The sequence below is a fragment of the Neoarius graeffei genome, chromosome 26 (genome assembly GCF_027579695.1).
Source record: "Neoarius graeffei isolate fNeoGra1 chromosome 26, fNeoGra1.pri, whole genome shotgun sequence".
Classification (NCBI taxonomy): Eukaryota; Metazoa; Chordata; class Actinopteri; order Siluriformes; family Ariidae; genus Neoarius; species Neoarius graeffei.
In genome coordinates, this window is record NC_083594.1 from 52,439,145 (window position 1) to 52,462,880 (window position 23,736).

The window sequence follows — 23,736 nt, forward strand, 5'->3', positions numbered from 1 at the left end:
TACCCAGGTATAACCTATAACACAGAGCCCACCATTCTCTTAACATTACTGAACAATATACACACTTCAGATTCATGAACATGAACACTATTTATACACAAATTCTGCCCTCCGCTCCTTTTCCAGAAAATGGTCTGTGACCCTGTCATACCAGCTGGTTGTGCTTTCCAGAGACTTCACCAATTTCTGTTAGCAGCTAGCACTGCAGATCCCAATAAGGCTCAAGCTAGCCTACAACCAGATTGAACTACAAATGAAATAAACGAGTGAATTCACGAATGATCAAACTGATAGAATGGATGAAAGTTAACGGAGCACAACGAGTAATATTTACATTTATTTACAGAGTAATGTACAGAGACATCAATGAGAAGAACCGTTTATATGAAAAGAAATTCGGACAGCACTTTAGCACACAGCTACACTTTCTCGACATCCGCTAGGGACTGACTGATGATACTTCCGTGTTTCTCGCCGAAGTACCGCCCTCCTCATGTCTTTCAAACACCACCTCCAATAATCCTTTATCAGCCCGGCTTCTTGTCCCTCCCACTGTCTCGTTTAGTCCCAGAGAAGCCCGGCTTCCCTGGAAGTGACGATTTTGTTGATTTTAACCAATAACAACTAGCCGAAATTGGCTGTTCAGAGCCGTCTCATAGACTGCAACGGATACCCGGCTGCCAGTCAGTGTTGCCAGATACTGCTGACGTTTTCCATCCCAAAATATGTTCAAAACCCACCAAAATGCACTTAAAACAGCCCAATCTGACAACACTGCTGCCAGTCCATAGAGCCCATTGAAATAAGAAAGGTTACAGCCTGGCAGCAAACGTGATTCTCGTAGCGAACTGCAAGTTCGTCAGACATCACTCAAATAAGTTACAGGATAGTTATGAACATAAATACAATCTTGGGCATATATTATGTTATGCAAGTTAGTGTTTTAATGAGAATTCAACGTCGTAGACGCCGCAGTTTGGGGAGAGAATTTTAGGGGAAGCTCGGCTTCCCTTGTTGTCTCTGAGAAATCGCCCCTGAAATGAATATACTTTTCAGAAGTTGGACATTTCTGTATTGTAAATCCTTTTTTTGATTGATCTTGGGAAATATTCTAATAATTTGAGGTACTGGAGTTCTGATTTTCATGAGCTATAAGCCATAATCATCAAAATTAAAACAAAGGCTTTAAATATTTCACTTTACATGTAATGAATATAGAATATATGAAAGTTTACCTTTTTGAATTAAATTATGAAAAAAAGGAACTTTTTTCATGGTATTCTAATTTTTTGAGGTGTGTGTGAGAGAAACTGCAATCATTTTTGTGGTTCTTTTTATTCTCTCAAGTCTGTTCTTATTGAAGTTGGAGCTCAGATTTTTTGTTTTAAGAGAATGTAGGAAATAATTTTAGGATTTTGATGAGGGTTTTTATCAGCACATGGCTGGCTGACTGCTGGGTTCATCGATCTTATTAATTCTGATATTGGAGTCCAAATATTCCTCCTGTTCATAAAACACAAATCCTGTCCAGTCCTGTCCCATCCCGTTCCCCCCTCTCCAGTCTCTATAGGTTTTATATTGTTTGATTCCTTCAGTGGGGAGAAGGTGAGACGGGCTGTGTCGATCACAGCACATAAAACAGAATGTTCTGGAAAAGTAGTGCTGGCAGGAGATTTGATGCAGGTGCTGTGAGCACGCCGAGCGCACGTGCTGTCCGAGGAACTGGACGGGTCGCAGGAGACAGGGAGGTAAAAACCACTCTGCGTTGCAAAACATGGAAACTTTTGTTCACACTTGGATAGAGTGAACACTGCCTTGGCTTTCCACTGCCTTCTCCAAACGTGCCTTTTTTTTTTTTTTTTTAATTTGCTTTTTATGGCAACAAGTTCATCCATTTAAATACAAACCTGAATTTTGTGTGTAAAGATGGAGTTTGAGAGGTTGTGTGTCCTTGGGGAACAATCTGGAATTGCAGAAATGCTGTGAAGGCTTTTTGCCTTGGAGACAGTGGGACTAACGGGGCCATGTGGCCTGTAAAGGGGTGTGTATGTGTGTGTTCTGTGGTGTCCTAATTTGTAGTATGTCTCTTAAACCTCCATTCCATTCATTCTTCCCCTTCTCTCGCACTCTCTCGTCCATTCATCCATCTATCTCTCTCTCAATTTCCATAGGTTGTTTTGTCAATCTGTCTTTCAGTCTATTTCTCTTTTGTCTGGTTGTCTATTTGTCTGTCTACTTGCTCACGCATCTTGTTTACCTGCCAGTCTGTCTTTCTGTCCGTCTCGATCAGTTTATCTATCTGTCTGTCCAGTAGCCTGTTAATAGATTAGTTCTTTTAATCGGTCCTCTTAGTTTCTGTCTGTTTGCTTACCTGTTTGTCCTCAGACTCTGGCTATCGACCTGTTTGTCCATCACTCTTCTGAAACAGACATCCTTTTAATCTCTTTCTCCCAGTTGGTCTGTCAGTTTGCCTGAATATCTCTCTCTCTCTGTTTGTCTTTTTTGTTTGTTTTTCAGTTTATGCCTCTTTTTTTTTTTTTCTCTCTCATGAGTGGATGTTCATTTTTTTTCCCTTCTTCCCTCCTGTTCTCAGTGTGTCAAGCAGACAAAAATGTGGTGTGTACACACACACACACACACACACACACACACACAAAAAAAAAGACATTCCAATGGTGAACCCAGTGGCAAAAAGGAGGGGGTTCAGCTCTTCCTTTCTCTCTCTCTCTCACACACACACACACACACACAGAGGCTCCCTGCTGTGTATTTCAGCGTCTGGTTTGTGGGGATGGAGCTTCAGGACTTTGATAATTAATTGAGGGGATCAGATCACATAACTGTTTTTAAAAGTGCAATGAACTTGTGTCTCGTTGTGATTTTCAGAAAATAAAACAAGTTCTCGTCACCGGTGGCTGTTACCACACTAACTCCAGAGTGAACCCTCACCAGATACACACCAACCTTGTACTATGTGCTTCCTGTCTAGTCGTGTGTGGAACTGTTGTGTTGACAGTCACAGCATGAGCTATAAGTGTGCTGAAGTGTAAGCCATCATTTTAATGCCTTTGTGTCCCTGTGTTTCTTGCAGCGTGTCTTCAGTGACGTCTCTGGCTCGGTGTCTCTGGCCTGGGTGGGAGACGGAACAGGGGTGAGTGTTTGTTTTATGTACCTCTGCCATCGCAGATCATTTGCTCCTCTGTGATTACTGAAGCCTTGTTCTGCGTACAACACACACGCAGTGCCTTGAACAATCCCAAGTCGTTTCATGCCAGAGTACTGCTTCTGTTAAAAATAAATAAATACCTTAGGACAGACCTGGGCATTTTACGGCCCGCGGGCCGCATCCGGCCCTTTGGTTCATTCTGACCGGCCCGCGTAAGGTTAATTAAAAAATACAAACGTATTTTCTAATTTTACCTCATGCATGGACTGAATGTGCGTTGCTTATATTTTGAAGTTGTGTTCAACAAAAACGCAATGCGCGCGACAAACATGACATGAAATCCCACGAAACCTAATCCCGCGATAACTACTTCCGTAATTTGTCCAGACCAACCACAAACTTGTACGTCATCCTTCAAACGGTCCAGCCAATCACATAGTGTGACGTCACCAGCAGGCGCCACAGCCCGAGCCAATCTGTAGATCTGATTCCTACTTTTTGGTGAATAATCTCATTATTTTTACAAAATATTACTTACACAAGTGTCGATATGCCAAATCCCCCCCTTCATGGCCTGCTGTTAAGAATGAACGGTCCTTGTTACAAAAATGTCTCAAATACCGTATATAAACAATCCCCATGCAAATATACTGTACACATTCATAGAAGTTATCCTTTCATAAACCCCTCATTTTTTTTCCATTTTACATATATTGTATATAAGTTAAGAAGTTTTCTTTTTAGATTATAGTTTCAGAGGTGTGATTTTGTTAATAGAAAATAATTGTTTGAATTTAATAAAAAAAAGATCTGATTACTACCCCGAATCGACTGATGATCATCTGTCAGCTGTGCTTCGCATCTCCACCTCAGACATTCAACCTGACTCTGATGCACTCGTTGAAGACCAACAGAGACTAGATTTCTCTCACTGAACAAATAAAAAACTGAAAAACACCAAATGAGGTGATTACACTGAGTGCAGAATTATTAGGCAAGTGAGTATTTTGACCACAAGATCCTTTTAATGCATGTTGTCCCACTCCAAGCTGTTTAGGCTTGAAAGCCTACTACCAATTAAGTACGTCAGGTGCTGTGCATCTGTGTAATGAGAGGGGGTGTGGTCTAATGACATCAACACCCCATATCAGGTGTGCATAATTATTAGGCAACCTCTTTTCCTCTGGCAAAATGGGTCAGAAGAGAGATCTGATAGACTTTGAAAATTATAAAATTGTGAGATGTCTTGCAAACGGATGCAGCACTCTTGAAATTGCGAAGATGTTGAAACGTGATCACCGAACAATCAAGCGTTTCATTGCAAATAGTCAACAGGGTCAAAAGAAGCGTGTGGGGGGGAAAAAAAAAGGTGCAAAATAACTGCACATGATCTGCGGAAAATCAAGCGTGACGCTAACAAGCAGCCATTAGCATCCAGTTCTGCCATATTCCAGAGTTGCAACATTCCTGGAGTGTCAAAGAGTACAAGGTGTGCAATACTGAGGGACATGGCCAAGGTAAGGAAGGCTGAAAAACGACCACCACTGAGTAAGGCACACAAGATAAAACATCAAGACTGGGCCAAGAAATATCTTAAGACTGATTTTTCTAAGGTGCTGTGGTCTGATGAGATGAGAGTGACTCTTGATGGGCCTGTGGCTGGATCAGTAATGGGCACAGAGCTCCACTCAGACGCCAGCAAGGTGGAGGTGGAGTACTGCTATGGGCTGGTATCATCAAAGACGAGCTTGTTGGACCTTTTCGAGTTGAGGATGGACTCAAACTCAACTCCCAGACCTACTGCCAGTTCCTGGAAGAAACCTTCTTCAAGCAGTGGTATAGGAAAAAGTCAGCATCTTTCAAGAAGAACATGATTTTCATGCAGGATAATGCTCCATCTCATGCGTCCAAATACTCCACTGCGTGGCTAGCCAGTAAAGGTCTGAAAGGTGAAAAAATGACATGGCCCCCTTGTTCACCTGACCTAAACCCCATAGAGAACCTGTGGTCCATTATAAAACGTGAGGTCTACAAAGAGGGAAAACAGTACACCTCTCTGAACAGCGTCTGGGAGGCCGTGGTTGCTGCTGCACACAATGTTGGTCGTGAACAGATAAAGAAATTGACAATCTATGGATGGAAGGCTTTTGAGTGTCCTCATGAAGGGTGGCTATATTGGTCACTGATTTGTTTTTGTTTTGTGTTTGAATGTCAGATATGTTTATTTGCAAATCTGGAGTTGTCATATCAGTGTACCTGGTGAAAATAAATAAGTGAAATGGCTACATATTTGGTTTTTATTAAGTTGCCTAATAATTCTGCACAGTAAAAGTTACCTGAACACATTCTCCTAAAATGGCCAAAACTAAAAACGCCCCACTAACTTCCATACATATTCAGCTTTGATATTTGAGTCTTTTTGGTTGATTGAGAACATGGTTGTTGTTCAATAATAAAACTAATCCTCAAAAATACAACTTGCCTAATAATTCTGCACTCAGTGTAGACTACAAATGTGGGCATCATTTATTATAATATGATGTATCTTGCTTGATATTTGGAGTAGAAAGACAATATTGTGATGTCTGTGTTTTGGGGTGAATGTGACTGAAAAAAAATGGTACAAACGTTCACATTTTGTTAACCATTGTTTTGGGAAATTTGATTGAATAAATGACATTTTTTGTAAGGCAACCTCGTTTTTTTCCATACTCTTACCAGTCTTAGCAGCTTGTAAAAACAATGCTATTTACTGCTTTATATAAAGAAATACAATTAATATTATGCAGAATTTAGTTCAGCCTTTTGGTCCGGCCCTCCACAAAGTTTTCTGTTTCTCATGTGGCCCCATGGAAAAAATAATTGCCCACCCCTGCCTTAGGAGGATCATTATTAAATCACGTTTAACGTGCTTGAGCTTTCACTTAAGTTCTGACCTTCGGTTTGTGTCTCAAGGATTGTTCAGGTAAGTCCTGACCCTGTTTGGCCTCATGGTAGTAAAGTCTGGGGGTTTATGGCTTCAGGTGTTACTGGTGTGTGTGGTGTTGTGTTTTTTTTTTTTTTTAAATACGTGGACGTGCACCTGCTGGTGAAATGAAACAGGAATAGTGAGGAGTGAAGCGGAGAGTCAAACATGACCTGAGTGGAGGACGTTGATTTCGCAGTTGTCTCGCCCTTAAAGCTGTCCTTCCTCTCGAGCTGCGAGAGATCCGCAGTTCTCTCGAGTGCGTGTTTGTGTTTGGCTTCATGCTCTGATTCTGTGGTATGCGACCATTCAGAATCGCAAAACCCGGGGCGAATCGGATTTCAAATTCTTACTGGCTGTTTTCCGAAAAGACATCGGGCACCGACCACTGCTCCATATCAGAGAGACAGGAACGGACATCGTCGTTTAGTCAGCAAAATTCCAGTGCTGAAAATTCAGCTCTGAAAATAAGGAATGTTTATGGAAAACCTATGAGGTACTGGTGGGGTTTTTTTTTTTTTTTAAATAAACAGGGGTTTTATCAGGGGATAGATTTCGAGTTTGTGTCTTATCTGAAACAGCAGTTTGACCAAAGGTGATTTGTCGGGGTAGAAAGAGTGCATGTTGGAGTTAAAACTCCAAGTCTTAAAGTTGTAAGAGAAGCAGTTTTCTAAAAGCCAGTGTTCTGTGCTGTTTGTCTGTCCAGCTGGGGGAGGAGGCGACTCTATTAAATGCCTCGGTGCACAGCTAACAGCAGACTGCACTCACCATCTGACCTTCTCCACAACCGTCTCTCACTCACACACACATCTGGGCTTGGAGTCACACAGCTTTGAGACGAATGACCTCATACCCACAGGTTGGCAGAGTCAAGTTAGCACGAGAAAAAAAAATTGTGTATCAGGTTTTTGCCTGCCCGTAAGGCTGCGATCCGAAGAGGCCAGAAAGTTCAGTTGCTTATTTTAAATTCTATTGTCGTGAAATAAAATTGAGTTTTCAACGAGAGGTGGTTTCCATTAACGTGCTTAATGCATAATTTGAAATTGCAACCTTTAAATATGTTAATTGCAAAAAAAAAATTTAAATATCGCAGAAAAGTTTCTACGCTTGCATGAGATGGCTTTTCGGACAATTCGATAAAGCAATGCTTTTTTTCCAAAATGAAATGGAAACATGTTTTTTGCATTCAGTTAAACTCAACCAAGACTGGTGCAGTGGATGCTTTCAAAATCCACCAAATATTAGGTCTTGGCAATGCGAATGACTGTCGTGAGAGGGAGGCGGGGAACCCCAGCTTTAATCACATCTCCTCACTCAGCAGACATGCAACATTTTCACTTATGTTTCACACTAAGGATTTCTGTAAAAGGTAGAAAAATGACCAAAAAACCCCCAAAAACTAAGTAAATAAAGTGCTATTGTGGTGTTCTCTAAGTTGCAGGGGTGGTGTTGTCTCTCCCCCATTCTTTACAGTCCAGCAAAATCCAACTTTTCTTTAAATGTGTGTATGTGGCTGTGTTTCCTGCATGCAGGTGCTGCTGGTCCTCACTACATATCAGGTGCCGTTGCTCATGTTCAAAGTTAGTGAGCCCAAACTCTACAGGAGGTAAGTGTGTATCTGTGTGTTTTGAACAGGGCTTTGAACCAGAATTTTTTTCCTATTGGTTCGTTCCGAACAGAAACGGAATTTTAACGTTTCCGGTTTTGGGTTCCACCATTAAACAGACGTTCCCGAACCGGTTAGAACAAAAAAATTTTGTTCCTGGAACGGTTAATTACGTTCCCTGTCAGCTGTTTAACAAATGGCTATAAAATTATGTCTCCGTCTCATCCAGCTTAAGCCAAATGTAGGCTAATTCTATTACAACCTTCATTAAATAAGACAAGAAATAATTCAAAACAATTATTATTTCAAATGTTGGCGATTTGGATTCTCAGTATGTCTTCCCATCTACACAAACAGAAAAAGTGCCAAAAATGAAAGATAATTCGTTTAGTGTGTTACCAAAGGCTAGTCAGGCCCTATGCATTGATAGGCTAACAGAGGTTAACGTCATTTGGGCCGAATCCCATTTCACCCCTTGGACCAACCCCTTAGCCCTTCCCCTCCATTTTGCGCGTTCACGTGAAGGGGTAGGGGCATCCCAATCCCAGTTAACGCGGAGGGGTAGGGGAAGGCGTAGGGCTTCTGTACCCCTCCAAACGGAGATTTTCCTGGAGCAGACTCCGAACGAAGGGGTTTGAGTGATTTCCCACAATGCCATGCGGATTTCAGCGAGATTTCATGAGGATTTCAGAAAGATGGCGGTTCCCGCGGCGAAAGATTGTCATAAATGTATTTTCTCCATTATTTACGTGTTTTAAGTTGTTATCCAGAGGAAACACGCCGCTTGATTCGCTTTCGAGCTGAGAATGAGCAGCGATTTCTGAAATCCAAGCTGCTGCTAAAAAGCTTTGGGAGTGAGTATTGTTTTCGGTTGCTTTACTGCGTATGTTTTGTTCTGTTATTCTCGCTTTTATTGTTTACATGAGTGTTCTGACACCTCATTCTGTCGGATGTGGTGCACGAAGCGCCAAAGATATCCCATTCAGTGGTGTTAGTTAACAAATCACACCCTGCCAGCAGAGATTTCTGCCTCTGGCTCTGACTGTAGCGGCTGGTCGCAGCCAATGACGCGTCGCGTTTTGCTAACGTAAACGCTGACGGAGGTACGCGATGACGTATGCGATCGTTGAAGGGCTATCCCAATACGTAAGGGTTGAATTTCAAGCCCTATCCCTTGTAGCTCAGTTTCAAGGGGAAGGGCCAAGGGGAAGGCGGAGGGGAAGGCGGAGGGGTAGGGGTAGAAATTAGAATTGGGATTGGGCCTTAATGTTCGCGAGCCTCTCATTAACGTGGACAAATATATTGATATCGTGTTTGAAATTGATGTTTTTGAATAACGATAGACTGCAATATTTACCTCTTATTTAAGATGTGGAGACGTGATAGTAGTCCACCCTCCCGCTCCCTCCATTCAGTCAGCGAACGTCACACAGGAAGTGAACCCCAGCGGGTCATAGAAACTTGTGCAGGAGAAGAATGACTTCTTTTTTTTCATTTGTAGGCTACGGAAACTTTGAGGAACGAAATAAAAACCGGTATTAACCGGTTACCATTATTTTTAATAAGCGTTTCTGTTCCGGAGCATAAAAAATAAAAGTTTCTGGTTTCGTTTCTGTTCCATGTGAAATAGAAAAAGTTCCTGGTTTTCGTCCCTTGAACCGGTTCAAAGCCCTGGTTTTGAATAAGCAAATGATTCAAGGATCCTTTCGTTACCATCCCTCCATGATGATAATAACAATAACCTTATGTCCCAGTGAAGACCATGGGAAGTCCTTCCAGGATGTCACGGATCTCCTGAACAATACCTTCATCATGACGCACCTGGGCATCGCCATCTGCCCGGACAACTCCGGAAAGGTGAGCCTGAAACTCCTCGTGACCCTGGATGACCGTAACGTATTCATGATTCATTCTGTTCTTCGCCTGAATTCACTGTTAAGAGGAAAAGCTTGTGTGGAAGTGTCAGGTTGTGGTGGCTTCTTTTTGCCCCTCTCCAGGTGATCCTCACAGGTTTTGTGTCTGAAGGAAGAGGCTCGAGAATTTTACGCTCGCTGGATTTCGGGAAGAGTTTCAGCCCCTCCGATCTGCCCTTCCAAGTGCTGATGCAGGTCACTTATAACCCGGAAAACAGCAGCGTACTCGCCGTGATTAGCACACTGGTGAGCTGTGGAATCTCCAGGATGAGTGGCTGAACGATCAGTTGTTTATTTACTAGTTTTGGAATTTGTTTCTCCACTTTTCGTTTTTCTTGTGTTCCCACATTGTGTGAGAGTTTACACTCCTGTGAACGCTTTGCTCCTCCTGCAGTATGACCTGTGGCTCTCGATGGACTTTGGGCTCCATTGGAAGATGATTCATTACACAGTGTGTCTGGTCAAATGGTAACGCGTGCGTGCACACACAGCAAGACAAGTGGTGTAAATCTCGTTCCTACACTACCGTTCAAAAGTTTGGGGTCAGCCAGACAATTTTGTGTTTTCCATGAAAAGTCACACTTTTATTTCCCACCATAAGTTGTAAAATGAATAGAAAATATAGTCAAGACATTTTTCTGGCCATTTTGAGCATTTAATCGACCCCACAAATGTGATGCTCCAGAAACTCAATCTGCTCAAAGGAAGGTCAGTTTTATAGCTTCTCTAAAGAGCTCAACTGTTTTCAGCTGTGCTAACATGATTGTACAAGGGTTTTCTAATCATCCATTAGCCTTCTGAGGCAATGAGCAAACACATTGTACCATTAGAACACTGGAGTGAGAGTTGCTGGAAATGGGCCTCTATACACCTATGGAGATATTGCACCAAAAACCAGACATTTGCAGCTAGAATAGTCATTTACCACATTAGCAATGTATAGAGTGGATTTCTGATTAGTTTAAAGTGATCTTCATTGAAAAGAACAGTGCTTTTCTTTCAAAAATAAGGACATTTCAAAGTGACCCCAAACTTTTGAACGGTAGTGTATATTAGTGAGTGATATTATTCTGCTTTTTATGCAGTTTAACTGTAAATCCACTCCGTCTCAAAGCTGGTAAAAGTTTTATTCATTTTCTGTTGGTCGTTTTCAAACACAAATTTCTGTAGATCTGCAAGTCGTAATTACAAGTGGATGCTTCAGAAACGCCCTTGATGACGGAGGGAAAAGCTGGTTTTATCGTTGTGAGGAATGTTGGGAAGATAATGAAATGGATCAGGCGAAGGAACTCGATACTGTTGAAATGTAAAGCCTTTTTATAAAACAGCGCATAGAGGCATTTTGTGAGCATGTGAAAACCACAATAACATCCTGTTAAAACTGCCTAAAAGGACGCGTTAACCAGGAAGCGTTCAATGTCCAGTCTCGAGGGTTGATGGAATTTTATGATGTGTGTTTTAGGGGGACTGCTGACGCTCTGTTTTTCACCACAAACCCAAACGGTTCCTGTAGTGAGTCTTGTTCTCATATTGCCAAGAAAAAAATTATTCATGTATCAAAATACACAACTGGTTGTCTTGTCCCTGTTATAAAGTGTGTGTGTGTGTGTGTGTGTTTTTTTCACTGTAAGGTGAAAGGGGTATGCTGGAGTTGAAGAAGACCACGAATTTCGGCCGAAGTTTTAAGACTATAGGGAGCAGGATTTATTCCTTTGGGCTGGGCGGCCGCTTTCTCTTTGCTTCCGTCATGTCTGCAACGGTACGTGTGGGTGTGTCTGGAGGTGGGCCTGTCTGTCTGCCTATGTTGTTAACCCATAATATCCCTATAGTTACAGCAAAACATAATTTGGAGAATGTGAAGGCATTTGGGTGCGCTTTTTTTTTTTTTTTTTTAATTGTTTTTTTCTGTTTCTCAGAGCTTGACGCGCATGATTCACGTGTCTGTGGATCAGGGTGAGGTTTGGGACATGGCCCAGCTCCCTGATGTGGGACATGATCAGTTTTACTCCATACTGTCTGCCAATGACGACATGGTGTTTATGCACGTGGATGAACCTGGAGGTCAGTTGTGGGGTGGGGGAGGCTCGTAAGATTCGGGTCATCATAGTCTGGATTATTCATGTCCCATTTTTATGACTCTTGCGCTGTCTGCACAATGTATTTTCTGAAAAGATAAATTGTGCACACATGCACTTCCATCTGAAACCTGTATTGTATCCTTAGCTGCACCTGAGGAGGTGTAAAGTTGAATGTGTTTTGTCTGTCAATCTCTTGCTCCTCTTGTCCTCTCCAGACTCAGGGATGGGTATGATCTATGTATCTGATTCCCGAGGCATTGTCTTCTCAAAGTCCCTCGAGCGCCATCTTTACACGTCCACAGGCGGTGAAACGGACTTCACTGTCGTCAGCTCGCTCAGGGGCGTCTACATGACCAGCGTGCTGGCTCACGGTACACACACCCACGAAAGTAGCATGTGCTTATGGGAAGTTCTTGATGGTATATTTGGTATAAAATAGCCAGTGTTATTTGTTTTTATAAAAATGTTTCAGTTAACTAATACGTGAAAACACTTCTTATTTACTTGCATTCTTGGTCTGTTTTGTATCAGGTGTGCTGATTTATCTGCTGTGCGCTCTTTTCTAAAAGCTCTGCAGCAGGAGCGCGTGTGCGTACTGGGCTGTGATTGTAAGCTGGTGTGTGTTGGTCTGTGCAGATGGTTCTGTTCAGACAGTGATAACATTCAATCAGGGAGGAAATTGGAGGCTTCTGAAGAAACCCTGGAATGCAGAGTGTGACTCCACTGCAAAGGATCCGGACATGGTGAGAGTCCTTTTAACCACACGCACTTCCTGTATATCAAACGAAGAGTGGATGCACAGTTAGTTTTGAGTGTAGACTTGAAACATTTGTCCCTGAGGACTCTGGCCGTGCCTTCTTCACTGGCACAGTGCCAGAGTAAATTCATGATGAAACTTGAAGTAGTAGTAATAGTAGTAGTAATAGATCTACATCCTCTTTTAAGCATTTTATTCCTGTAGAGACGCCAGAATTCATTCTGTTGCCGTCATTTAACTTGCCCTTCCACCAACCAGGATTAGGAGTTCTCTGTCCAGGCATGTAGAAGAGGAAAAACACGGAGTCTGAAATTATAGCATCCTGCACAAACTTTGATTCGTCATAACTATACAAGGATAGAATAGTGCACGTGTGTTCAGTTCTCAAAACAATTAAAAATGAGTTACAGTTCACACATCTCAAAACCTGTGCCTCGAGGAACTGTGTGATGATGGTTATGTCCCTCAACATGATGAGGGTTGTGAACAGCATGTTTATTTAATAGTTGGAGCTGGCAAGTCTGTGATATTGCATGAAGGAAGTGTGTGTGTGTGTGCGTGTGTGTGTGTGCTATAGTGCAGTCTGCATATTCACGCCTCCTACAGCACATCGATGAGGCTGAACGTGCCGATGCTGCCGCTGACCGAACCCAGGGCTGTTGGTCTCATTCTTGCTCACGGTACCGCACGCACTTGCAATATTCTCATCTCATCTCATTATCTCTAGCCGCTTTATCCTTCTACAGGGTCGCAGGCAAGCTGGAGCCTATCCCAGCTGACTACGGGCGAAAGGCGGGGTACACCCTAGACAAGTCGCCGGGTCATCACAGGGCTGACACATAGACACAGACAACCATTCACATTCACACCTACGCTCAATTTAGAGTCACCAGTTAACCTAACCTGCATGTCTTTGGACTGTGGGGGAAACCGGAGCACCCGGAGGAAACCCACGCGGACACGGGGAGAACATGCAAACTCCGCACAGAAAGGCCCTCGCCGGCCATGGGGCTCGAACCCAGGACCTTCTTGCTTTGAGGCGACAGCGCTAACCACTACACCACCGTGCCGCCCACTTGCAATATTGTTCATGTCCTTTTCTCCAGGCAACTCATGAATCTTGCAATCTTCGAGTAATAGAATAGGCTTTTTCATGAGTCACCCTTCATAAATTTGATTCTGCCGCAAAAAAAAAAAAAAATTGCAAATTGTTTTTCTTTTAGTGGACCTTGAGATGGTACTCAAGCTCTTAGAAGTAGATTTTGAATGTATCCTACCTCAGGCAGCGTGGGGGATGCCGTGTCCATCTTGTCTCCTGATGTTTACGTGTCTGATGACGGCGGGTACACATGGGCACGAGTGCTAAAGGGACCGCACCATTATACCATCCTGGACTCAGGAGGACTGCTGGTGGCTGTGGAACACGACCCCATCCAGCCCATCTCGCAGATCAAGTGAGTTCTGAGGCTTAAACTTGGTGCAAAAGGACAAAAATGCCTCCATGATGTAGAAAGACAGTGGTGTGGGGTATCATTCGCTGCCATGGCAAAAAAGGTGGCATATAACACTTTGGCAATAAATAACGAAGGTGCACACAGCCTCTTTCTTCTGAATGATATTCAAAGAGAACAGTTTGGAGTCTCTCTTTAATAATGTGTACTTTTTAGCTTTTCTCTATTTTTATATTCATTGCGTCATTTCACTTTCTTTAAAAAAAAAAAATTGCAAAAAAAAAAGTAATTTTCTTGTGAACATCACGTTTTCACGTTTACTTTCAGTCAAAAAAATGAATATGCAAATTGTGAACCTGCCCTGCCCCTTTCATCTCTTTCATCACCTTCCCTTTTTATTTCATGGGTTGTATTTGCATATTGGAACATGATTGGCTCTTGTAATTTATGATGCAATAGCATTCTGCCTGTCATGTGTTCACTGCTAACTCAAACCTTTTTATTTTTTTTGTTCATTTACATTAAAATGGAACAATGAGAATGCGTTTTGTTAAGTTTATAGAAAAGCTAAGTACAGAAGGACTAAAGATCAGATGCATGAAGCAGAGACTCAAGGAGTTACTGAGCGTTATTTATCTGCGATGGTGGCACTGTGTGAAAGTCGCTCAGCAGTGTGTCGCAGCTTGAGATGATGCGGTTTATTCGGACTAACAGAAGCTCTTTTGTTCACAGTTGACGGTTTGCAGAGCTCTGGTTTAAAAGAAGCAGCTAACGGTGGCCGATTCGTGCTCAAACGCTCAAGTTGATCCTAATACACACCCTGGTGAAAATGAGACCGAATAGGAGCAGCTTCTCACTGATCAGAATCAGTTTGTGTCACAACAATCCCAAGAAACTAGAAAATAAAACTTGCATCACTATGAAACTGTCAAGTTTGTGCTGAATTTGTGCAAAAAAAAAACTATTTTTCCCAACTTGCACAAACAGAAGTTGTTTTCTATTACAAGTAACAAGTTTTCTGCACGCTTTGACTGACTGAAAAGGAGTTAAATGGGCTAAAATAAGTCAAGATCACATGATGAGAACTGGACTTTTATTATAATCAACCTTTTTGTTAAAGTCCTAAAACAGTTAAATTAAGTGTGTATCAGTGTTGAACGGATATGCATTCTGGCTCATGACTGTGCTGTGAGCTGAAAACTGAGGCCAAGATTAAACCTTAGTGCTTTTTTCTTTTGATTAGTAAATGTGTAACTCTCATCCTGTTCTTGTTCAACTGTGGGTGTTTGTTTTGGGGGCTATCTTTCGCCATCAGGTTCTCCACGGACGAGGGCCAGTGTTGGCATGTGTACAACTTCACGGACACGCCGCTGTACTTCACGGGTTTGGCCTCGGCGCCCGGGGCTCGGTCCCTGAGCCTCAGTCTGTGGGGTTTCAGACAGCCGGTGTTTAACCAGCACTTAGTGTCCGTCACGATAGACTTCCGCCAGCTGCTGTCCAGAGAATGTGAGTGTGTGTGTGTGTGTGTGTGTGTGAGAGACCTACTTGCATTGTTGCTGCAGAAGAGCTCTCCACATGTGTAAATACAGTACATGCATAAGAGTGCAAATACGATTAAAAGAACTGTTAAAACTAAATTGCCTCTGTAAATGAACACCGTTGTTGCATATATTAAGTACTCTTACATCTCCAGTCATGTCATTTTTCACTCCAGGAGAATTGTGCACTTTACTAAATGTTTCTCACGTATTTGGAGGCTGTGATTAAGCCAGTGAACACATTTGCTTTGCAGTCGACTGTGTCTGTGTTTTTATAGTATTTGGGAATGCTTTAAATTCCTCACTCATCTTTGACACACACACTCTGGCCCTTTCTCTCCGTCTCCCTCTGCAGGTGGGGAGGAGGATTACGTGCAGTGGCTCGCCCACTCGGAGAACACCAGCAACCTGAACGATGGCTGTCTGCTGGGATATAAAGAAAAATACTTACGGCTTCGCAAAGACTCTGTGTGCCGAAATGCAAGGGATTTCGTCGTCACCAAGCAGTCTACATCGTGTCCCTGCACTCTGGATGACTTCCAGTGGTGAGAGTCCAGTGGTGCTGAAGTTTAGAAACACTTTGTCTGGCTGCTGATTTCAAAGGTCATGAACAAGATGGCTGTATTTATTTTCACAGCATTTTATTTAAAAATTTTTTTAAATGAATGGTTAACTTGTATACAGGTAATGCTGTAAAATCACTGGGGTCTTCCAATTACTGAGAATTGTTATGGTAAATGCAGTGGTGCTTGAAAGTTTGTGAACCTTTTAGAATTTCCTATATTTCTGCATAAATATGACCCAAAATATCAGATTTTCACACAGTCCTAAAAGTAGATAAAGAGAACACAGTTAAACAAATGAGACACACACATTATACTTGGTCATTTATTGAAGAAAATGATCCAATATTACATATCTGTGAATGGCAAAAGTAGGATTATCAGTTAATTTGAAGGTGAAATTAGTCAGATGTTTTCAATCAGTGGGATGACAATCAGGTGTGAGTGGGCAGCCTGTTTTATCTAAAGAACAGGGTTCTATCAAAGTCTGATCTTCACGACACGTTTGTGGAAGTGTATCATGGCACGAACAAAGATTTCTGAGGACCTCAGAAAAAGCATTGTTGATGCTCATCAGGCTGGAAAAGGTTACAAAACCATCTCTAAAGAGTTTGGACTCCACCAATCCGGTCAGACAGATCGTGGACAAATGGAGGAAATTCAAGACCATTGTTACCCTCATAGGCGGTCTTTCCATTGGGCAAAGTCGGGCAATTGCCCTGAGCCTCGTCCAATCAGGGGCCTCGTCGTCGCGTTACGGTATTCCTGTTTTCCTGCATGCTATACATAATCATTTACTATGTAATAATTCATTGTGATTATACATATTTTCCACTCGACATGAACCACATTGCTACGAAAATAATAAAAGCAATAAAGCATGATTCACATGTAATCCTACAGCTAGATTCACAAGCAAAACCACCAGTATGTGACGTCATGCCCCACACAGCTATCTGGCTTCGCTCTTTCTCAGAGCCGTAGTGTATGAAGTAACCTAGGCAACGACGTGAGCGGGCTGAATACATGCACCAGCACCATCTAGCTCTAGCTGCAGAGCCCTCGTAAAATGTTTTGTTCAAGTAAAATCAGAATGAAACGATTTCTAAGTGGCAGTGAGAAAAGGAAGAGGAAAAAGGATAGCGAACAGTTTGTTGAAAAGCTACCGAAATTAACAACCTTCTTCCACACAAGTTCTTCCACCGAAGAAGAACCCAGGGCCAGCACATCTAATGAGCTGGGTTTTGCCAACAGCTATGCTAGCTGCAGTGGTAGTCGTAGAGATATCGATATTATACCACCAGCATCACAAATGAACTCGTCTCGCAACGAGCATGAGCCAGAAGAAGAAGCAGGCAATCAATCCACTGATGACACGGCCACAGAATCGGTGAGTGAAGCTGAAAACATTAATGTGATTAGCAGAAGTGAAAGCCCCATAGTCACTATCAGTGAAGATCCAGCCTTATGGCCAGCAAAGTTAACAGACAGAGAGAATTGAAATAGTTAAAGGTCCAGTGCAAATTAAGAACTTTGCTTTCCCACCCAATGTGCAGGTCTCATCCACTGTAGCCACCACCACCCATGAGACTGATAGATGGGCACACCGACAGCAGCGCACATAGACAGACAGGCAGACACACACTCCTCTACTGACACAGACACAGCTTATATTCAGTGATCTTTATTGGGTTTTTTTCAATCATTTCCATGTGTTCACAATAAATATTGTTCGTCAGTATGTATGATTCATCATCTCATTTATTATTATTATTATTATTGGGGGCGGCACGGTGGTGTAGTGGTTAGCACTGTCGCCTCACAGCAAGAAGGTCCTGGGTTCGAGCCCCGGGGCTGGCGAGGGCCTTTCTGTGTGGAGTTTGCATGTTGTCCGCGTGGGTTTCCTCCGGGTGCTCCGGTTTCCCCCACAGTCCAAAGACATGCAGGTTAGGTTAACTGGTGACTCTAAATTGAGCGTAGGTGTGAATGTGAGTGTGAATGGTTGTCTGTGTCAGCCCTGTGATGACCTGGCGACTTGTCCAGGGTGTACCCCGCCTTTCGCCCGTAGTCAGCTGGGATAGGCTCCAGCTCGCCTGCGACCCTGTAGAAGGATAAAGCGGCTAGAGATAATGAGATTATTATTATTATTATTATTATTATTATTATTATTATTATTATTACAGATGTATGGGTTGGGGTTGAGGGGGGGCCTCCAAATTGTCCTTTGCCCAGAGCCTCAGATTTCCTAAAACCGCCCCTGGTTACCCTCCCCAGGAGTGGTTGACCAACAAGCATCACTCCAAGAGCAAGGCGTGTAATAGTCAGCGAGGTCATAAAGGACCCCAGGGTAACTTCTAAGCAACTGAAGGCCTCTCTCACATTGGCTAATGGATTAACATTAGCCAATGTGAGGGAGGCCTTCGGTTGCTTCAAAGTTACCCTGGGGTCCTTTGTGAGTCCATGATCAGGAGAACAATGAACAACAATGGTGTGCATGGCAGGGTTGCAATGAGAGCCACTGTTCTCCAAAAAGAACATTGCTGCTCGTCTGCAGTGTGCTAAAGATCACATGGACAAGCCAGGAGGCTTTTTTTTTTTTTTTTTTTTGTGGACGGATGAGACCAAAATAGAACTTTTTTCGTTTAAATGAGAAGCGTTATGTTTGGAGAAAGGAAAACACTGCATTCCAGCATAAGAACCTTATCCCATCTGTGAACCGTGGTGGTAGTATCATGGTTTGGGCCAGTTTTGCTGCATCTGGGCCAGGACGGCTTGCCATCATTGATGGAGCAATGAATTCTGAATTATACCAGTGAATTCTAAAGGAAAATGTCAGGACATCTGTCCATGAACTGAATCTCAAAAGGTGGGCTATTCAGCAAGACAATGACCCTAAGCACACAAGTCGTTCTACCAAAGAATGGTTAAAGAAGAATAAAGTTAATGTTTTGGAATGGCCAAGTAAAAGTCCTGACCTTAATCCAATCGCAATGTTGTGGAAGGACCTGAAGCGAGCAGTTCATGTGAGGAAACCCACCACTGTCCCAGAGTTGAAGCTGTTCTGTACGGAGGAACGGGCTAAAATTCCTCCAAGCCGGTGTGCAGGACTGATCAACAGTTACTGCAAACGTTTAGCTGCAGTTATTGCTGCACAAGGGGGTCACACCAGATACTGAAAGCAAAGGTTCACATACTTTTGCCACTCAGATATGTAATATTGGATCATTTTCCTCAAATAAATGCCAGAGTATAATATTTTTGTCTCATTTGTTTAACTGGTTTCTCTTTATCTACTTTTAGGCCTTGTGTGAAAATCTGATAATGTTTTAGGTCATATTATGCAGAAATATAGAAAATTCTAAAGGGTTCACAAACTTTCAAGCACCACTGTAAACTGGCTGATGAAGTGGATAATACATCCCCGAATGGGGGGGGAAACCACCACTGAGGAAAAGCACGAGAGAGACTGTTGTCTGTGTGTCGTTCCCCCCCAAAAATGCTGGTGACCAGCTGTGTTCAGAGGCATTGTGTTTTTATGTTGGATGAACATCCAGTTCTTATGAAGGTGATATTCCCTCAAGGCGTTCTTGAGATTTCTTTGATTTTGGTAGAAAGTTTCAACTGAATGCCGAGATGAGCCGGTTAGATTTTGGTGGTCAAGGTTGCTGACAATGTAATGTACGGTATCAGGAACACATTGAGGGGAATTTCTTCAAATTTTGGTACAAAATTTCCTTTGGACTGAAAGATGAACTAGAATTTGGTGGTCAAAGTTCAAGTCCACTTTGACTTCACGTGCTTGTGAAAACAATACGTCAGGAACACCTTGAGGGAATTTGAAACTGAACTGGTTCACAGAGCAGTGACTTCTAGTTTTCTCTGTCCCGCAGTGATTTTGGCTACTATCGTGCCATGAACAGCTCGGAGTGCGTGGAACAGCCGGAGCTGAAGGGCCGATTGCTCGAGTTCTGCCTGCAGGGCTGGAAAGAGCGACTCCAAACCAGCGGGTACTACAATAGTTTTTATTTATTATCGTCAGAAAATGCTTGTGTGTTAGTCAAGTGTTGCAACACCTACGTTTTCTTTGTATAAGAGCTTCTCATGTGACTGAACCATGTGTAGCTCAACAGTGACACTATTCGTGTTGTGCGTTCTAGAACAAGGTGTTCAATGGTATGAGAATGATGAGGGGCAAACTGTTAGACCGACTTAAAGGCAGATTGGAATCATGGAAATTCATTCATGATTGAAGAGTTTCCGGTCTGTAATGCTCAAATGAGTTCATGCTGCGTTTCCTCAAATACCAAGCAAAGTTCTTGTCCTTTTATTTAAAAACAAAAAACCGCAATACTGATGCCATTTTTACTTTGGACAATGTGTGCTCAGTCTCTCCACTGTGAATTTCTCCTATAATCAGCTGTGTAATACCAGTTGGCGAGAAATCAATCAGCCTCACTTATCACACCATTGTGTTGTTGCTTCTGCTTTGCACTGTGCTGTCCAGTTATAGGAAGATCCCAGGAAACCGGTGTGAGGGAGGCACGCAGCCGGAGAGGAAACTGATTGACCTGAACAAGAAGTGTGTCAGTAACCTGCTGAGTCCAGAGCTTCTGGTGAGGGATTTGTATGTTTGATGTCAATTTGGCGTTTACTGGTATTGGAGCCAGATGTCTGGGTGAGCTTATCTGAAGCATGTTTATCAGTCAGGGTCTCAGACAGGAAGAGTGGCTCCTGTAGTGTCTGTCGTTGTCCTCATTCTGCTCGTCTGTGCCGTTGCTGGAATCCTGCTGGTCAAGAAGTATGTGTGTGGAGGAAGGTAAGATCTATGTGAAGGAAGTAAAGTGGGTGGAGTTGAGTTGTATTGTGTAGTTTTAATATTGTGTGTGTTGCATGTAGGTTCCTGGTGCACCGTTATTCAGAGATGCAGAGGCACGTGGAGGCTAATGCCATTGAGGGTGTAGACGATGTGGACACAACAGAGGCAGACAAGACGCATTACAATAATGACTCGGATGAGGTATCAAGACCAACATGATTTTTGGGCTGTTTGTTGTTAATAATCTAACATGATTATCCTCTAAACATGTTTGTGTTTCTGTAGGACCTTTTGCCTGGAAACTGAGGAGGGAAATTCTCAGGTAGTGTCGTAAAGCTTACTTGTGAGCATCTTGGATGCCTTGCAGTGCCCTCTTGAGGCGTGTGTTTGATCAGTTATGTTTGATTTATTCATCTGTCCTCTTTCCCTGTTTGGTGGCAGGTAAACTTGAAACCCTGTGTGGGGATAATGACCACCTGGACCAGTTTACTGAAGGACAGGGAGAAGTGGACACTTATACAAATTGTTTCCAGTCACTGGACAGGAGGCAACTGGCAGAATTTAATTATTTTATGTGGACCCCCCCCCCCCCCCCCCCCCCCCCCCTCCTTTGAGACATGTTCATTCTTTTCAGACTTGAACTGGATTTTTTTTTTTTTTGGAAAAAATTGTTGATACCCTATCACTTGAATGCAAATCTTGGTCATAACAGTCACAGAGCTTGGTTAAAGGAATCCCCCAGCATAGTTCAACCAATATGTGCTTACAGCAAACAACAATTTTAAAATGTTTCCCTGTACTGAGAAAGGAACTCATTTCAACATTATGTAGTTCTGGTTATGTTGCATGGAGACAGGAGCATGTATGTGGTATCGGTCTCGCAAAACTAAATGTGATCATTTTCTCGTCCTTCCTTCTGAAAAAGGACTGAATAATTGATTAACTTGTACTGATGCACCAGCAACTGCCCTTCAACTTTCATTTGTAAGTGAGTTTGGCATAAGTGACTTTTTCTGTTTCTCAGTGCAGGGGGAAAAAGAGATCAAGTCAAACACTGAAGTATTTCTTTAAATGCAAAAGGTTATATGATTGGGAGTGAGACCCAAAAAAGTCGTCTTTGACCATTATTGGAACTGAAACTTCTGAGGACCTGAGACTTGGGAATGACGCCAGTACTTTTTATTTTAATATATACATGTTTATTTGGAAAGATTCAGCCTGAGAAGTTCAAGCAATATTACAAAGCAATAACAGTTCACGAAGCTAAAGTTCAAGGAGTGTCTGTATGTACAGTTGAGACGAAGCTAAATGGATATGCTCTGTGGTGAGTGATCATGGTCAGTCGTCTTCATTATGATCCACAAGATGGGGCGGAAGACTAGCCGTTTAAATTGCTTCTAGCTTTTCCCTGTTAGTTTCTTGGACGAAGGTACTTTCACACCTGCACTGTAGGTTTCTACTCATGTCCCACGGAGTTTGTTTTATTGTAAAATAAGCTAAGATTTTCTAAGCAGTGTTGCACTGGCAAAAGAGAAAGCTCCTGTTGGCACAAGAGAAGGGTGTTTTTGATTTTGTAGTAAGTGATTTTATGCTAAGCAAAATGAGTAAGGGAGTTTGAGACCTTATGTTTTTACTATACAAAGGCAAATGTATATAGTTGCAGCGATAATATTCAAATTATTACTCTAATCATAACTACAACGCTATGGACTGTCACGACAGTAGTGCACAACAATAGTGTGTAATTTGCTCAATAAAGGGTCACTTTTTCCAGATTTAATGCCAGTCGGGGGGGAACCCCAAGAGGCCAGTCAGTCTAACAATGCAATAGACTTAAGTGTATAGTTCGTCAGGAGGGCGTCTGCCCAAACATGATGTGAAAGTTTGTTTTATGGGTTTTTATTTAAATAAATACAGTACATGTCTCAGGGGCCCCTGGTTTTCACATTCAACTTCAAAATGTGATTGGGGAGGAGCTCGAGTGAGTGTCGGTATTTGATTGCTGGATGGATTAATCAGTATTTTTATGCTACTGGGGTATTTCAGAGAATTTACAGCACCTGTCTTTGAATGTAAGGGGAATAAACAATGTTTTAATTCCAGTGCTGTAAATGTGTACAGATGAGCTACTGTTTATAACTGCATTTAATGTTTGAATTCTCAATCCAAGTCTTGGAAACATAATGTAAAGCCTTGATTGAGAACACTTGGTGCCCTTATTTGCCCCTCAACCAGAATAAAAAAAAAAAAAAGAAACATTTCATGTGCATTTTTTTTTTTATTCTTGTGTGAAGGTCGTATGGAGCGATAGTTGGCAAATTTGTGTTTCAATTTTATTGTGAAAATGTTACTCCAATGCACGAACAAACCTTAAATACCTAACCTTTATGGAACATCCGTGAAGCAAGCGAGTTCGTGCTTGTTTATAGCAGCTATAAGCAGTTTCCTTCACCAGCCTCTCTTTTGCTATTCAAGAAACCACCAAGCATCAACTCATCTGTCCTGAAGATGGAGGAAAACTCATCTCATTATCTCTAGCCGCTTTATCCTTCTACAGGGTCGCAGGCAAGCTGGAGCCTATCCCAGCTGACTACGGGCGAAAGGCGGGGTACACCCTGGACAAGTCGCCAGGTCATCACAGGGCTGACACATAGACACAGACAACCATTCACACTCACACCTACGGTCAATTTAGAGCCACCAGTTAACCTAACCTGCATGTCTTTGGACTGTGGGGGAAACCAGAGCACCCGGAGGAAACCCACGCGGACACGGGGAGAACATGCAAACTCCGCACAGAAAGGCCCTCGCCGGCCCCGGGGCTCGAACCCAGGACCTTCTTGCTGTGAGGCGACAGTGCTAACCACTACACCACCGTGCCGC

General features: G+C 42.6%; 1 protein-coding gene across 1 annotated transcript in view; it reads left to right on the forward strand.

Annotated features, from left to right (window-relative positions):
* Nucleotides 1-23,119, forward strand: part of sort1a (sortilin 1a) — a 32,774-nt gene extending 9,655 nt beyond the window's left edge. The window contains exons 2-21 of the mRNA XM_060910856.1: nucleotides 3,092-3,151; nucleotides 7,664-7,737; nucleotides 9,492-9,594; nucleotides 9,735-9,896; nucleotides 10,045-10,118; nucleotides 11,113-11,162; nucleotides 11,282-11,409; nucleotides 11,567-11,711; nucleotides 11,944-12,099; nucleotides 12,365-12,471; nucleotides 13,063-13,165; nucleotides 13,768-13,939; nucleotides 15,252-15,442; nucleotides 15,830-16,019; nucleotides 19,928-20,044; nucleotides 20,542-20,650; nucleotides 20,741-20,853; nucleotides 20,934-21,054; nucleotides 21,139-21,175; nucleotides 21,295-23,119. Coding sequence (XP_060766839.1) covers nucleotides 3,092-3,151; nucleotides 7,664-7,737; nucleotides 9,492-9,594; nucleotides 9,735-9,896; nucleotides 10,045-10,118; nucleotides 11,113-11,162; nucleotides 11,282-11,409; nucleotides 11,567-11,711; nucleotides 11,944-12,099; nucleotides 12,365-12,471; nucleotides 13,063-13,165; nucleotides 13,768-13,939; nucleotides 15,252-15,442; nucleotides 15,830-16,019; nucleotides 19,928-20,044; nucleotides 20,542-20,650; nucleotides 20,741-20,853; nucleotides 20,934-21,054; nucleotides 21,139-21,159 — 2,196 coding nt within the window. The 3' untranslated portion in view covers nucleotides 21,160-21,175; nucleotides 21,295-23,119. The remainder of the gene's footprint in view (nucleotides 1-3,091; nucleotides 3,152-7,663; nucleotides 7,738-9,491; nucleotides 9,595-9,734; nucleotides 9,897-10,044; nucleotides 10,119-11,112; nucleotides 11,163-11,281; nucleotides 11,410-11,566; nucleotides 11,712-11,943; nucleotides 12,100-12,364; nucleotides 12,472-13,062; nucleotides 13,166-13,767; nucleotides 13,940-15,251; nucleotides 15,443-15,829; nucleotides 16,020-19,927; nucleotides 20,045-20,541; nucleotides 20,651-20,740; nucleotides 20,854-20,933; nucleotides 21,055-21,138; nucleotides 21,176-21,294) is intronic.
* The last annotated feature ends 617 nt before the right edge of the window (nucleotides 23,120-23,736 follow it).